Source organism: Syngnathus scovelli, chromosome 14, assembly GCF_024217435.2.
Source record: "Syngnathus scovelli strain Florida chromosome 14, RoL_Ssco_1.2, whole genome shotgun sequence".
NCBI lineage: Eukaryota > Metazoa > Chordata > Actinopteri > Syngnathiformes > Syngnathidae > Syngnathus > Syngnathus scovelli.
Genome location: NC_090860.1, coordinates 14,682,423 through 14,694,622, shown reverse-complemented (window position 1 = coordinate 14,694,622; position 12,200 = coordinate 14,682,423). Strand labels below are relative to the sequence as shown.

At 45.4% G+C, this 12,200-nt stretch overlaps 3 protein-coding genes across 10 annotated transcripts in view; 1 reads left to right on the top strand and 2 right to left on the bottom strand.

Annotated features, from left to right (window-relative positions):
* Nucleotides 1-1,236: 1,236 nt before the first annotated feature.
* On the bottom strand, nt 1,237-4,083 carry LOC125981252 (creatine kinase, testis isozyme-like). Its single transcript, XM_049741207.1, has 8 exons — nt 3,921-4,083; nt 2,743-2,930; nt 2,523-2,677; nt 2,325-2,457; nt 2,098-2,269; nt 1,904-2,027; nt 1,617-1,806; nt 1,237-1,536 (listed from the first exon to the last, which is right to left on the bottom strand). The coding sequence occupies exons 1-8, from the start codon at nt 3,941-3,943 to the stop codon at nt 1,358-1,360; spliced, it is 1,164 nt and encodes a 387-aa protein (XP_049597164.1). The 5' UTR covers nt 3,944-4,083; the 3' UTR covers nt 1,237-1,357.
* LOC125981251 (uncharacterized) lies at nt 2,985-6,400 on the top strand. Of its 3 annotated transcripts, none has more exons than XM_049741204.2 (4): nt 2,985-3,322; nt 4,767-4,983; nt 5,098-5,380; nt 5,480-6,400. In XM_049741204.2, the coding sequence occupies exons 1-4, from the start codon at nt 3,238-3,240 to the stop codon at nt 6,122-6,124; spliced, it is 1,230 nt and encodes a 409-aa protein (XP_049597161.1). In that variant the 5' UTR covers nt 2,985-3,237; the 3' UTR covers nt 6,125-6,400. The 3 variants fall into 3 exon arrangements, with proteins under 3 accessions (XP_049597161.1, XP_049597162.1, XP_049597163.1); XM_049741205.2 differs by lacking the exon at nt 2,985-3,322 and adding an exon at nt 4,264-4,467; XM_049741206.2 differs by lacking the exon at nt 2,985-3,322 and having other exon boundaries at nt 4,264-4,983.
* A 56-nt stretch (nt 6,401-6,456) lies between these two features.
* alk (ALK receptor tyrosine kinase) overlaps nt 6,457-12,200 on the bottom strand; it is a 162,624-nt gene continuing 156,880 nt past the window's right edge. For all 6 annotated transcript variants that reach the window (XM_068652911.1, XM_049741158.2, XM_049741156.2 and 3 more), the window contains 4 exons: nt 11,567-11,668; nt 11,259-11,393; nt 10,495-10,585; nt 6,457-9,025 (listed from right to left, as the gene is read on the bottom strand). In XM_068652911.1, coding sequence (XP_068509012.1) covers nt 7,976-9,025; nt 10,495-10,585; nt 11,259-11,393; nt 11,567-11,668 — 1,378 coding nt within the window. In that variant the 3' untranslated portion in view covers nt 6,457-7,975. The remainder of the gene's footprint in view (nt 9,026-10,494; nt 10,586-11,258; nt 11,394-11,566; nt 11,669-12,200) is intronic.

The window sequence follows — 12,200 nt, the reverse complement described above, 5'->3', positions numbered from 1 at the left end:
CAAGAAGACTAGATCAGTGAAAAATTCTTTGGTCCCACTGAGATTCGAGCCCTGGTCGCTGGGGTGAAAGCCCAGATCACTAACCACTACCCTATGGAAGCCTTGCTCTCAGGTCTTGGAACATGTATGGTTTTATGGATCAGCTCACAAGCGACTAGATCAGTTAAAAACTTTTTGGTCCCACTGAGATCCGAACCCAGGTCGCTGGGGTGAAAGCCCAGCGCACTAACCACTACCCTATGGAAGCCTAGCTCTCAGGTCTTGGAACATGTATGGTTTTATGGAGCAGCTCACAAGAAGACTAGATCAGTGAAAAATGTTTTGGTCCCACTGAGATTCGAACCCGGGTTGCTGGGGTGAAAGCCCAGAGCACTAACCACTACCCTATGGAAGCCTTGCTCTCAGTGCATGGAACATGTATGGTTTTATTGTAGCTGCCGGTCGAAATAGCCGACTGGTTAGTGACTCGAGCTTGGTTCGATCCCAAGTGCGAGGAAGTGCTTTTGTTGTGCAATTAACCCTTCATTTATTTATTCTCTTTTTTTTTTAACCTCGTGTAGTGTACCTACACATATTGTCATATAAAGCAGTTAACCAAATGTCAGATTTTTGTTTTATTTGTCGAAAATCAAGGAATAAGACGCCAGACAAGTTTTAACATAAATGTTTATTAAAAATAATATTAAAAGCAAATTTCAAACCAGCAATCTAATGTGAAATTGCAGTAGATATATTGGCTAGCAATATTTAGGCGTATATATACACGTTATTTAAAAACGACTATAAGTGTTATACTACGATCCAAGTGTTTACCAGCTCAGTGGCCTGAGAGGAGAGTGTCCGCCCTGAGATTGGGAGGTCGGGGGTTCAACCCCCGGCCGGGTCATACCAGTGACCATTATAACAATGGTACCCATTTCTTCCCTGCTTGGCACTCAGTGTAAGGGGTTGAAATGGGGCCCCCCGCCTGCTGCTCACGGTCATTGGGGCTTTTGGCACTCAGTGTAAGCTGCAGGGGTGGCCAAGTCCAGTCCTCGAGGGCCGCATTCCTCCATGTCTTCCAAGTTTCCCTCCCTTGTTAAACACACCTGATTCAATGATCAGGCTCCTGCAGAACGTGAGGATGAACTGGGTTAGCTATGTTATTCAGAGGCGATGCTCCAATTTCCTCTTCAAACATGCAGTGCTGAGTTAAGTTGAAAGAGTGTTATTTAAAAGCTTTAATTTGACTCCATGTGAACTTTTGCCTTTTATTCCAAGTGAAACAATGAAAAACCGTTTTATTGTAGCGTATTTTGAACATGATAGGTGGTGTGGGACATTTCATTCAATTTGTTTCTAAGGGCTGGTCTTGCTTCTACTTTTGGGTGGGCATGAGATCGTCGATGGACTCCCCCGCCGCCAGTTTCTTTTCCATCTCCACCAGCAGCTTGATGCCATCAACGACCATCTGCACCAGCTCCACCTCAGAGAAGCCCAGTCTGTCAGAGTTTGAGATGTCAAAGACTCCATCCACGGCATCCGTGTCCACGCCACCTAGTGGATGAAATAATGTGAACACAACTTCAGTTCCGGGACTAACTTGAAATGACGACGGCAGAAAGCTAGACAGATACCTGTTCCACGCTTCTGCAGCCTCAGCCTTTTAAGGACCTCTTCAAACTCTGGATGTTTGCTCATGTTTGGCAGCTTCACGTGCACACCGGCGCGCAGACCCGTGCCCAGGTTGGACGGGCAGGTCAGGATGTAGCCCAGGTGCTCGTTCCACATGAAAGAAAAGCCTTTGTTCTTAAACAAAGATTCAATCTAAAAAGGACACGGGCACATCACCATTTACACCAGACTTTCAGATCATCGGCGCGTGAAGGCGGGCGAGCAGGCGGTCAGGGTTAAACAAACAAACCTCTGTGAGTCCGGTGCAGAAGCGAGTAAACACTTCCTTCAAGTTGCCACCCTTCTGCATGGAGATGACTCGTAGATGGTCTTCTTCGTTCACCCACACCAAAAATGTCTTGTTTTCATTATACCTTGAAAGTCAGCAAATGTCAGCATCTTTCTTTCCATTTCCATCACGCCCCTTCCGAGAGTCTTTCTCACCAGATGCCTCTGGCGCTGGGCCAGTCCCGGGCCATTCTTGATGCCAGCAGCAGAGGGGACACGGGTTTGTCAAAAAGCAAGTGGTCGTCAATCAGCTGCTGCTGCTCGCCATCTGACAGGTTTCTCAAGGAATAGTACTTCCCCTGTAGGTCTCCGGTTAGGGAACCCAAGACTGCACACAGAGGGTGTTTATTTTCCGACCAACTTTCCATTCTGCTTTTGTGTACCTTCAATGGAGAGCTTCTCCACAGCACGTCTCTCGCCACGCCTGCAGAGCGGCGGCAGGCAGAAGCCGCGGATGCTGCGGCCCGTTCGCACTCGGGAGCTCAAAACGTACTCTGGGTCGAGATCGTCGCCCCCCTTGAAGCGACACAGTTTTGGTCAAAGTGGAAACGGCCAGCGGATGCGTCACGTGATCCTCGTACCACCAGGTTGTCCGGGTTGAGGTCGGTCTTATGCATGTCTGTTGGTTTGTATCCTCCGTGTCTGTCCTCGATCACAAGGTCAAGCAGCTCTTTGAAGACCTCGTATGACTCCTCGTCTCCAGCCACACAGCCGACCGTCATGATGAAGGGGTGACCTAAGCAAGTCAAAGAATGCCACATCAGCATAGCATGTATTAAATGGCGGCGGCAAGTGATTTACCTGGATTATCCACGCCTGTCTGGATGACCCGGTCTATAGTAAAGCCATTGGGAGTGGTCCGCTCCCTCAGTGTTTTGTACATGTCCATGGTTAAGAACTTGGCCATGTGGTTGTTGTGTTTAGTGAGATCAGGGAACTCGTCCTCTGCCGTCAGCCCCTTGAGCTGAAGGTTGGCCATTTTTTGACAGCTAAAAGACACATTCAAACTCAAAACAAGGCACAGAAAGAAATCGCAAACCCAACATCAAAGTGTGTAAGTTCAGCTCAGTGAGGGTAAATATAGTCATTTAACCGTCTTAATTCAAGGCGATTACAAAACCATCATGCCAGCAAAGAAAAAAAACAGCCAAAGATTGAATACAAATCAAAGCTAAATCCCTCCCTCCACTTCGCTTCAGTGGTTTCATATGATGGAATTGCAACCCAGCTCCAATATTTTCAGAGGTTTTATGGACTGCTCAGATGAGTGCTTCTTGATGGACCAGATGGAGGCCCATGGAACGGGCACAGAGCTGCACTTTAAATTGGATGCCAGACGATGAAGTTTTGTTCACAAAGCCTGCCTGCCACTTTTCAAGAAGTGAGTGCAACTTTTACAGCGCACTATTTGTTGCCGGACAATGCTCCGTCGGGCGGTGCACACATGGAAGGAAGCATTCCACAGTGTGTGTGGCTAGCCAGTAAAGATGAAAGAATAACGACACAGCCCCTGGGCCTCAACTGACCTCAACCTGCTATTGACAACTTTGGGCCTTTCTACAGGAGATTTACTGTGTAGGAAAACAATATACTTCTTTTAACACTTGTCTCAAAGACTGTTATTGCAGTGATACAAAAAGTTTGATCAAGAAACTTCACCAAGCTCCTTGATGGCAGGGTTATTGATATGACATATAATATGAATTCCTTTTCATAACACTGCATACTAATCATGATGCACACATGACCTAAAACTTTTACTTTCTTCAATATTTAGGTTTGAGGTGTGGAACGTTTTCAGTTTAAGAGCCTTAGTTATGAATATTCATAAATGCAAATATGTAAGCTATCATATTCTTCAAGCACGTTATCGTTCTATGATGCTGCACTCCAAAAAAAAAAAAAAAATCCGTTTAAATCGGAGTCAATTTCCTTCTAATTCATCAAATGAGAGCACAATTTAACATCCATTGACTTACACTTGTTCAATAGTGTCTGACATGTTTGCGTCTTCTTTCTTCACAACTCCAGCACTTGCAAGAAGTGAATTAATTGTCAGTGTTTGGAGACAGACAGACAGACAGACAGACAGCCAGAGAGAGAGAGAGACGCACGTACGCTACGGCCAGTTGCTTGTTTTTGTGCGCGCACACGCACACGCACACTTATAGCCATCGACGTGGCACATCGTCAGCAGCATCAGCTCTGTGATGAACACGACGTGGGCGAACAATTAAAGGCGTCGTGTGCGCCACGTTGGCTTTGCGCAACAAATTGTTCCAACAAGGCGTCATGTTTGTTTTCTTGACGGTGAAACCTACCTCTTATGAAAAAAAAAAAATGATATAACCACAGACACTCACTATAACGCCTTTTTAATCTATATAAAGTGGTTTAAAAGCGTGCACCTATTCGTACGAATGACACTATCAATCCCCATGTCTGCAATTCCCGTCTGAAAATGAGGCGTGTATGGTCACAAGGGGGCGACATAGTCGTGGATTTCAAGTCAACTTCATTGATTATGTAGGAGTTTTTTTTCCTCAATTGTTTCCACTGGTACCTACTTGAGAATCAATGACCGCAACACAGCCCATTCTGCTAAACTACAAGCACAATTCCTGCTTTACACTCAAATTGCAGTTCTAAAAATACACTTTTTATATTTTCCAAACATGAAATACAATTCTCTGCATTTGGCATCAAAATTCCATGTTTAAATGTTATCACATGGGCAAACTCCTATTGCCCCGTTGTTGTTGTTTTTTTTTTTATACAATTCACAATTTGAGCATCCAAAGCAACAGGTGAGCTCTTCCGTTTAGGAGCAATGGATGCCAACAGTGGAAACAAAGGCAAAGCCAGAGGAGCGAGAGGACGAGGGAGGCCAAGGATCGAAATCTCCGATGAGGTGCGAGCCGCTTTGGTTGACCATGTGGTCAACCGCGGTCTCACAATGACGGAGGCTGGCAAAAAAGTCCAGCCCAATATGAGCAGGTATACCGTAGCGTCCATCATCCGGGCGTTCCAAAATGACAATAGGTAAGAAAACTGCAGTATCATCATGGGTATTGTGGACTGAGGGTAAATCAAATATGTACTAGCTCAGAACAGTTTTACTCCTTTGTATGCAGTATTTTACAATTTGTATCGCAGAACTGAAAGATTGGCAACCCGAGGTGGTCGGGAACGTCTTCTGTCTCCAGAACAGGAAACTGCAATCAGGAACATGGTCCTGGAAAATAACGCCATAACATTACAGCAAATGCAGAGAAGAGTCGTAGAAAACAATGATATATTTCAAAATATTCATAGGGTGAGCTTCTCAACACTGGACCGTGCCTTGCGTCGAAATAATCTGTGGAAGAAGCAGGTCTACAGGGTGCCATTTCAACACAATTCAGCAAGAGTCAAAGAATTGCGATATAACTATGTGCACGTAAGTCCGATAGCGTCCACCACAAATACCTATCATCGGTGTTGTAATCATGATTGTGCTTGACAGTGACTGAGCGCTCCATTTCTGATATTGTTTCAGCAAGTCCTTGAGCTACAGGTGGCTGACGTGGAGCACCGGTTCGTCTTCATTGATGAAGTTGGATTCAACTTGACAAAACGAGGAAGGGGGAGAGGGAGTGGTTGGCACAAAGAGCCCGGCCGCCACCGATGGAACATCACAATGTGCGCGGCCATCACCCACCACGGCGTCATCCATCGTCACGCTGCCTTCGGTCCCTACAACACCGCCCATCTGATCACATTCCTGGACGACCTGCACGAGAAACTCATTCCACCAAATGGGGTAGATGGGCCCGAACAGCTCAGGTACGTTGTCATTTGGGACAACGTCAGCTTCCACCGGGCCGCCGCCGTACGTAAATGGTTCAGCGCCCACGCACGCTTTGTAGTGGTGAATCTCCCTCCGTATTCTCCGTTTCTCAATCCTGTTGATGAATTTTTTTTGGCCTGGAGATGGAAAGTGTATGAGCGAAATCCACAAGCACGTAGTACCCTTCTCCAAGCCATGGAAGAAGCATGTGGAGATATAGGAGCTGAAGCTTTTGTTGACTGGATTTGCCATGCTCGGCGGTATTTCCCGCACTGCATGGCCAGGGAAAATATTGATTGCGATGTGGATGAGGTTCTGTGGTCAGACCGAAACAGAAGAGCGGATGCGGCATAGGGTTTTTTTTTTTTTTTAAATGCTTCTGCTCTTTTGTATGTTGACCACTGCATTTAACACCCAGGCAATAAAACAGTGTCAGCTGAGATTCCAAAAGGGTTATCCCATAAAAACAACAGTGAGCTCAAATAAAAAGCTCTTCCAGGTTGTTTATCAGATCCAAGTTCAAGTACCTGGAAATATAAGCAGATATGATGATTTTTTTTTCCCATCATTTGATCACACCCAATGTTTTAGTCTAGCACAAAATAAAGGAATTGTCCTTATTGATCATAATAATAATAACAGCATTGACATTATTTTCCATGAGAAAACGTTCTGTGTGAGGAAACTTATTATATAGTAATTTATTAATTTTGGCGAATGTCTTCCCAAGGGCAATGTACAGCATTTACCATAATACAATACTCTTTAATTACAGCATTTACAGATGAAGTCTTTGATGGGTGAGCTACAGAGATCACAAAGTGGATAGAACAGATGACTGACACGCATGTCAACGACGTCTGTAAGAAATGACAAACGTCGTCACTCGCTGAAATCAGCTTGCGGCTCTATTTGTCAGACCTGAAAGGCAGGTCGTTGATTTCGCATAAGGAGCAAAAGTAGTTTCTCCGTTCGTACTCATTTGTATTCCATGACATTCATTCAGCAATTATAAGAATAAAACCCAAAAGTGAACCTATGTAAATGATGGATGCTTGCAGGCAGCAAATTTGAAGGTTAACAATGATTCAGCAATATTCACAATGTTCTCCACCGCAAAAATAGAAAAAGGTTTTGTAAAAAAGCCGCCGGCATGGAAAAACTTGGGTTTTCCACACGTTGAGCACAAAATGCCAGTTTGGTGACTTATTTCAACGAGAAAGCTCTGAACGGATTGTTGCTGAGGCTGCCCGTGAATAATTTCCACTTCAGCGGCATCACTGTTGTTTATGGCCCACTATAAAGGCTAAGAGAGATTTCCTGTGATTATTTTTTGTTAAACTTTGTCAAGTTTATTTATACTCGTGGGGATGGGATTCTATTTCTTTTCTATTTGCTTTGTTTTTGCTTTTTGCGGCTAATCATTTCAAACGGCTTAAAACATGAAAAGAGACGAAACCGTTGCAGGGGGATTTTGCTCGTAGCATGAGCCTGCTAATTGATCATTTATAGAGCCACATCCAAATAATAAATTAACAAACAAACCAATAAATAAGCAAGCAAGCAAAACATCAACAAACACATTTTTTAAAAAGTTGTTCTCTTCAGTACAAATGTCTCTGTAAATCCAACATACGTATGATTCTTAAAAATGAGAAGTCAAGTGGCAAGCTTTCTCTCTTTTTTTTTTCCCTTCTTTTTTTTGCCGTGTGAAAAATGGGGGTAATTTTAGGGTCCTGCAATAGAAATGAAACATGTGGCTGGCAGCAGCAACTTTGAAATTGGTCTCCTCAGTCATCAGAGTTTGGGAATCAACGTCTGAAGTCGGCGAGGTCTAAATCAGAATAATGGTCTCTCAGTTTGTGACGCAGAAAAACTTAAATATTTGCTATAAATTCCACTCTGTGAGCTCTCAGTCATGCCTACTTTACGATGAAAAAATACATTTTCTGGACTCAAAAACTATCCTTTGAATTCCATTTGCCATCCAGTGTCTGATGTGCTTTCATGTTCACTTGGGGATTTGACACCCTGCGGGCTTCTCATAATAAAAGCTTCACGGATTGAGCTTTTTAGCTTATGCTCAAAAGCTTGTTTCCAAACCGGAGGGAGAAAGCAAAGGTTTGCTGACACAGCGTTTGCTGGCGTCTAGTCAGTTACACTTACCAAAGTTGGGGAGTCAATCAAACTGCACAGGCATGTTGGTTAAAGCACAGTGGCGTTGTGACCCTCCATTCTGGGCAGCCGGGTGTCCTGCACCGTCCCCATGGTGACCAAGAGCGGTCGGCTGTCTTCCGATAATCCCGACTGACCCAGAGACACCGAGGCGGGGGCCCTCTGGTGGGCCGCCGGTGCACTCTGTTGGGAGGGAACGAGCTGAGTCGGAGCCGGAGCCGGCGCCGGAGCCGGAGCCGGAGCCAAAGCCGCCTCCGTCGACACGCCTTGCTCCTGGTAGCCGTAGCCGATACTCCCGCAGGGGAACCGCCTGAGTCTGTACACCGGACCGGGTGGCAAAGTGCCAGAATCTAAAAGGAGGGGGGACTGGCTTGCTGGTGGAGGGGGTGCTAACAAGGGTCTGCAGAGACCCTGCGGCTGCTGCTGCCGCCCATGATGCAGCATCTGAAACTGATGCTGATGTTGAAACTTATGCTGGAGACCCATGGAGCCAGCCACCTCGGCCACAGTCCGTCCCACGTGCTCCTGGCCTTCGCCGGGCACCCTGCCGCTGGTGCCGGCCAAACTCCCCCCCACGCCCCCTTGCCGCTGCTGCTGCTGCTGCTTCCTCTGTAGCTGCTGCAGGAACCACGAGCCGTACGTGGGGTTCCAAAGACTGCTGCTCTTCCCGTTGTGGCTCTTCTCCTCTGCTGGGTGACCCTGGTTGAAGGCCAGATTGATGTGGCCCCCCTCTGGGCCGGGCTGGGCGCTTCCCTTGGCGCTCGCCGCCGCCAGGGTGACGGTGCCGGTCGTCGTCGTCACCGAGGTCTGCGTGTGAGGTTGCTGGTGTTGATGGAGGTACGCTTGGGGCTGAGACGCCGTCTGCGCTTTGGCTTCGGACGGGGCTGTGTGCTCGGCGCCTCTTTGGCTCTCCTCTGAGCGGTAGCGTGCTTGCGCCTGCGAAAGTTCCCCGTCAGGCACGTGAGCGTTGACCAGCACGGCGGCGCCCGAGGGATCGTCAGGATGAGCTGTTACATACTCCTCTTCTTCCTGGACAGGCCCGTATTCAATAGGCAAGGGCATGGTCACCACATCCGGGTCCTAAAATGTTCAAGAATTTTTTTTTTATTGGCCATGTTTGAGCATGCCAAAGAAGGAATTTGACTTGGGTACATCTCAGCCTCTGTTCAACATTTAGGTGACTAACAAGACTCAGGACATGTGCGAAAATGGACAAATATTCCCAAACATCCCCTGACCTTAAACTCAAGGACAGAGCTCGTGTTACAAGCAAACCCATCATGAGCATCCGGTTCAGGAGTTTTGGAATCGAATTGAATGCGGATGCGATGGTGTTATGTTGCGCCAATTTAAATATCTTCCCAAACGAGTCATGCAAAACAGTACATCACTTACAACATTGGTGTCAAACATCATTTATGTGGCCCACAACTTTGACTTCATGTGTCAATACTAAAATGACACATTGTCTTCACTTAGACATTGCTAGCGAAAATATTTCAAATCAAAATACATGAACAGTTTTTTCCTAGTCTCGGCTTTCAAAACGAGTAATTCATCACTTGATTGTGTAATGTATATAAAGCGTTGATGGAAGGAAACTGACTACGGTGTGGCAAAAATAAGTTTGACATCCCTGACTTGCATCATATGCTAATGTGGTGCCTGCAATTTGTTTTTTTGTTTTTTTTACCCCCCCCATCCCCTGTAACAGGCAAGCAGTCCTGCCTCTTACCAGCCGGGATAAACATTTCTTGCTAACTTGAAGCCCATATAAGCAGTAGAAAATGAATACATTGATGTATTGTAGTCTGTGCCACTCCCTTTCTTTCTCATCAGTTTCCTGATCGCTGGCGTTATGCATGTCCCACATGGACTACCGTAAAGCCACTCGAAAAGCTTTCCGCCAAGCTGCCGGCTTACTTTTTGCCGCTTCCAGCGAGGCGTGCGTTCTTTATTGTCTGCGGACATTACATTCTTGAACTTTTTTTTCCTCCTCCAATAGTTGTTTCTTTTCCAAGTCTGTATTAAAATGTTGAGGAAAAAATGCTTTGTGTGGCACTTTCTCCTCAGACTAACCTTCAGCTTTGCACATGCAATGTCAGCTCCGTAGGCTGTGTGTGCAGTTTTAATGAAGTCTTCATTAAAGACTTAGTCAAAGTAATGAAAGGCACCTTCTTGAGGCACCACCTATTATGTTTTTCTGGAGGGTATAAAACAGGAAGGAGGTGTATAGGTGAAATGTGGCCATTATTGAATCAAGTGGACAATGATTAAATGGCAGCCTGGGTCTTAACAGCGAAGACCACAATTGTACAATTATCTAGTATTCTTTGATAGCGTCTTTTTACTTCCTCCAATAGGGCAACACCATCCGATACGTTGTCTTTAATTCTGCTTTTCACTTCCAGAGAGTGGAGACATAATGTGTATCTCCCCTTTTTATCTGATGCAGGACTCATGAAATAATCCAATGAAACAACAAATAGCGCTGGATCGGTTGACTATAAATCCCAGCATTCAATTACATCCAAGATCTAGTTTGTTACCTGCAAGCAGTAGTCAATTCTCTCCAGGATAGTTGAGAAGTTTGGTCTGTCCTCGGGTTGGTGCTGCCAACTTTGAGTCATTATACGGTACCTGGAGATACACAAGAATGAACAAACATAAACTCCAGAGTGGATGCAGATAGCGGAAAAAATGCTGATGCGTTATATCTCAAGCAGGAACATAAGTTATAATCTTTTCTTTTCCATGGATGGGTTACCCGGCAAACTAAAAGAATAGATCAATCCTTGTTTAGAATTATTTTTGCCCTCATATTCCAGTCCCTCAAGTTTGAAAAAAGAAATCTCTCCAAGTCTGTACAATAGTTTTCTAAGAAGGCCCATAGTCAGTACAAATAAAGTCATTATCACAGTTAATATGTTCTCAAGGGCATCAATAATGGCTGCCAGCTCCCATTATTTCATTCAATTGAACTCTGCCATCAGCACACTGTCCAATTCTGACATTTGGCACTCATAGTGAATATTTCACTTTTTCCATATAATCACTTTGATGGAATATTCTAAGTGGGCATATTGAGGGTGCAACGAGGACTAAAAAGGCCCTTAGTCGCGCTGCGTGTCCAAATGTCTTATCATTTGAGTTCTTATCACGGCAACAGCAACGGAAAGAAAGCACAAGTCGTTGGACTCATCCTGGATATTCACAGCACTTTTTGATCCAAATTCTCCTGGGACATCATTTCCTTTGTGTTTCTACGCAACAACCACGGCACGGTACGGCACGCGTGTTCAGGTTTACATACACAGGCCCCGGGCAGTTTTTGGGTGGGTCCATTCTCCCACCGTTGGTTACAAAGTCCAGCACTTCTTGGTTACTACGACTTGGATAAGGCATGTAGCCCAGTGAGAAGATCTCCCAGAGCAGAACCCCAAATGACCTGGTAAACAAAAAAGGGAAACGGGGTGAATCAAGACAATCAAGTCGTCTCAAAAGCGCCATCAAAGCGACGGCCATCGAGGACAAGGACCAAGATAGGGAATTCAAAGGAAGATCATCTCTGACAGTGACGACAGACCCATCAGAATATGGCAACAAAGGGTGCATGCTCACCAAGTATCTGTTTTGGATGTGAAGATGCCCTCCATGAAGGCCTCAGGCGGCATCCACTTGACCGGGAGCATGGCACGACCACCTTTCCTGTAGTAACTTGCTCTATATGCGCATAGGCAAGTTATGCAAGTAACAGAAAAGAAAAAAAAAAAGACATCAGAATCATAATAGAATGAAAAGCAGCAGTACTTTTCTTTGCCGTTGCCATAGCGACAGCCTCATATGGAAGGATAAAAGAAACCTGACATGCATATTTAATTGTGTGCTGTCACTGCTCTGATCCAAAACACACATTTTGTTGTGAGGAAGTGCCAATCTGTCATGGGAAAGAGGCAGGAGCATTTTTTTTTTTTTTCCTGGTCCGAGCCATTTTTAACGCTGCCTTGCTTTTGGTAAAGAAATGATCTCATTGTTAATAATGGCGGAGGTCGAAGCCAAATTCATGCTGAGCTACATCTAAGTTGAAGATAATCAAGATAAAAAATGATAGGTCGGCATCCCCGCGGCTTTCAATGTGTGTTCATTTGATTTTCAAATTGAATTTAAACATGATAGCGCTCTTAAAAAAAGCCGGGTGGTGGCCAAAGGGAGTGACCTTAGCGGTCCAATCCAAGGCCGCCGCCGCCGCAGCATC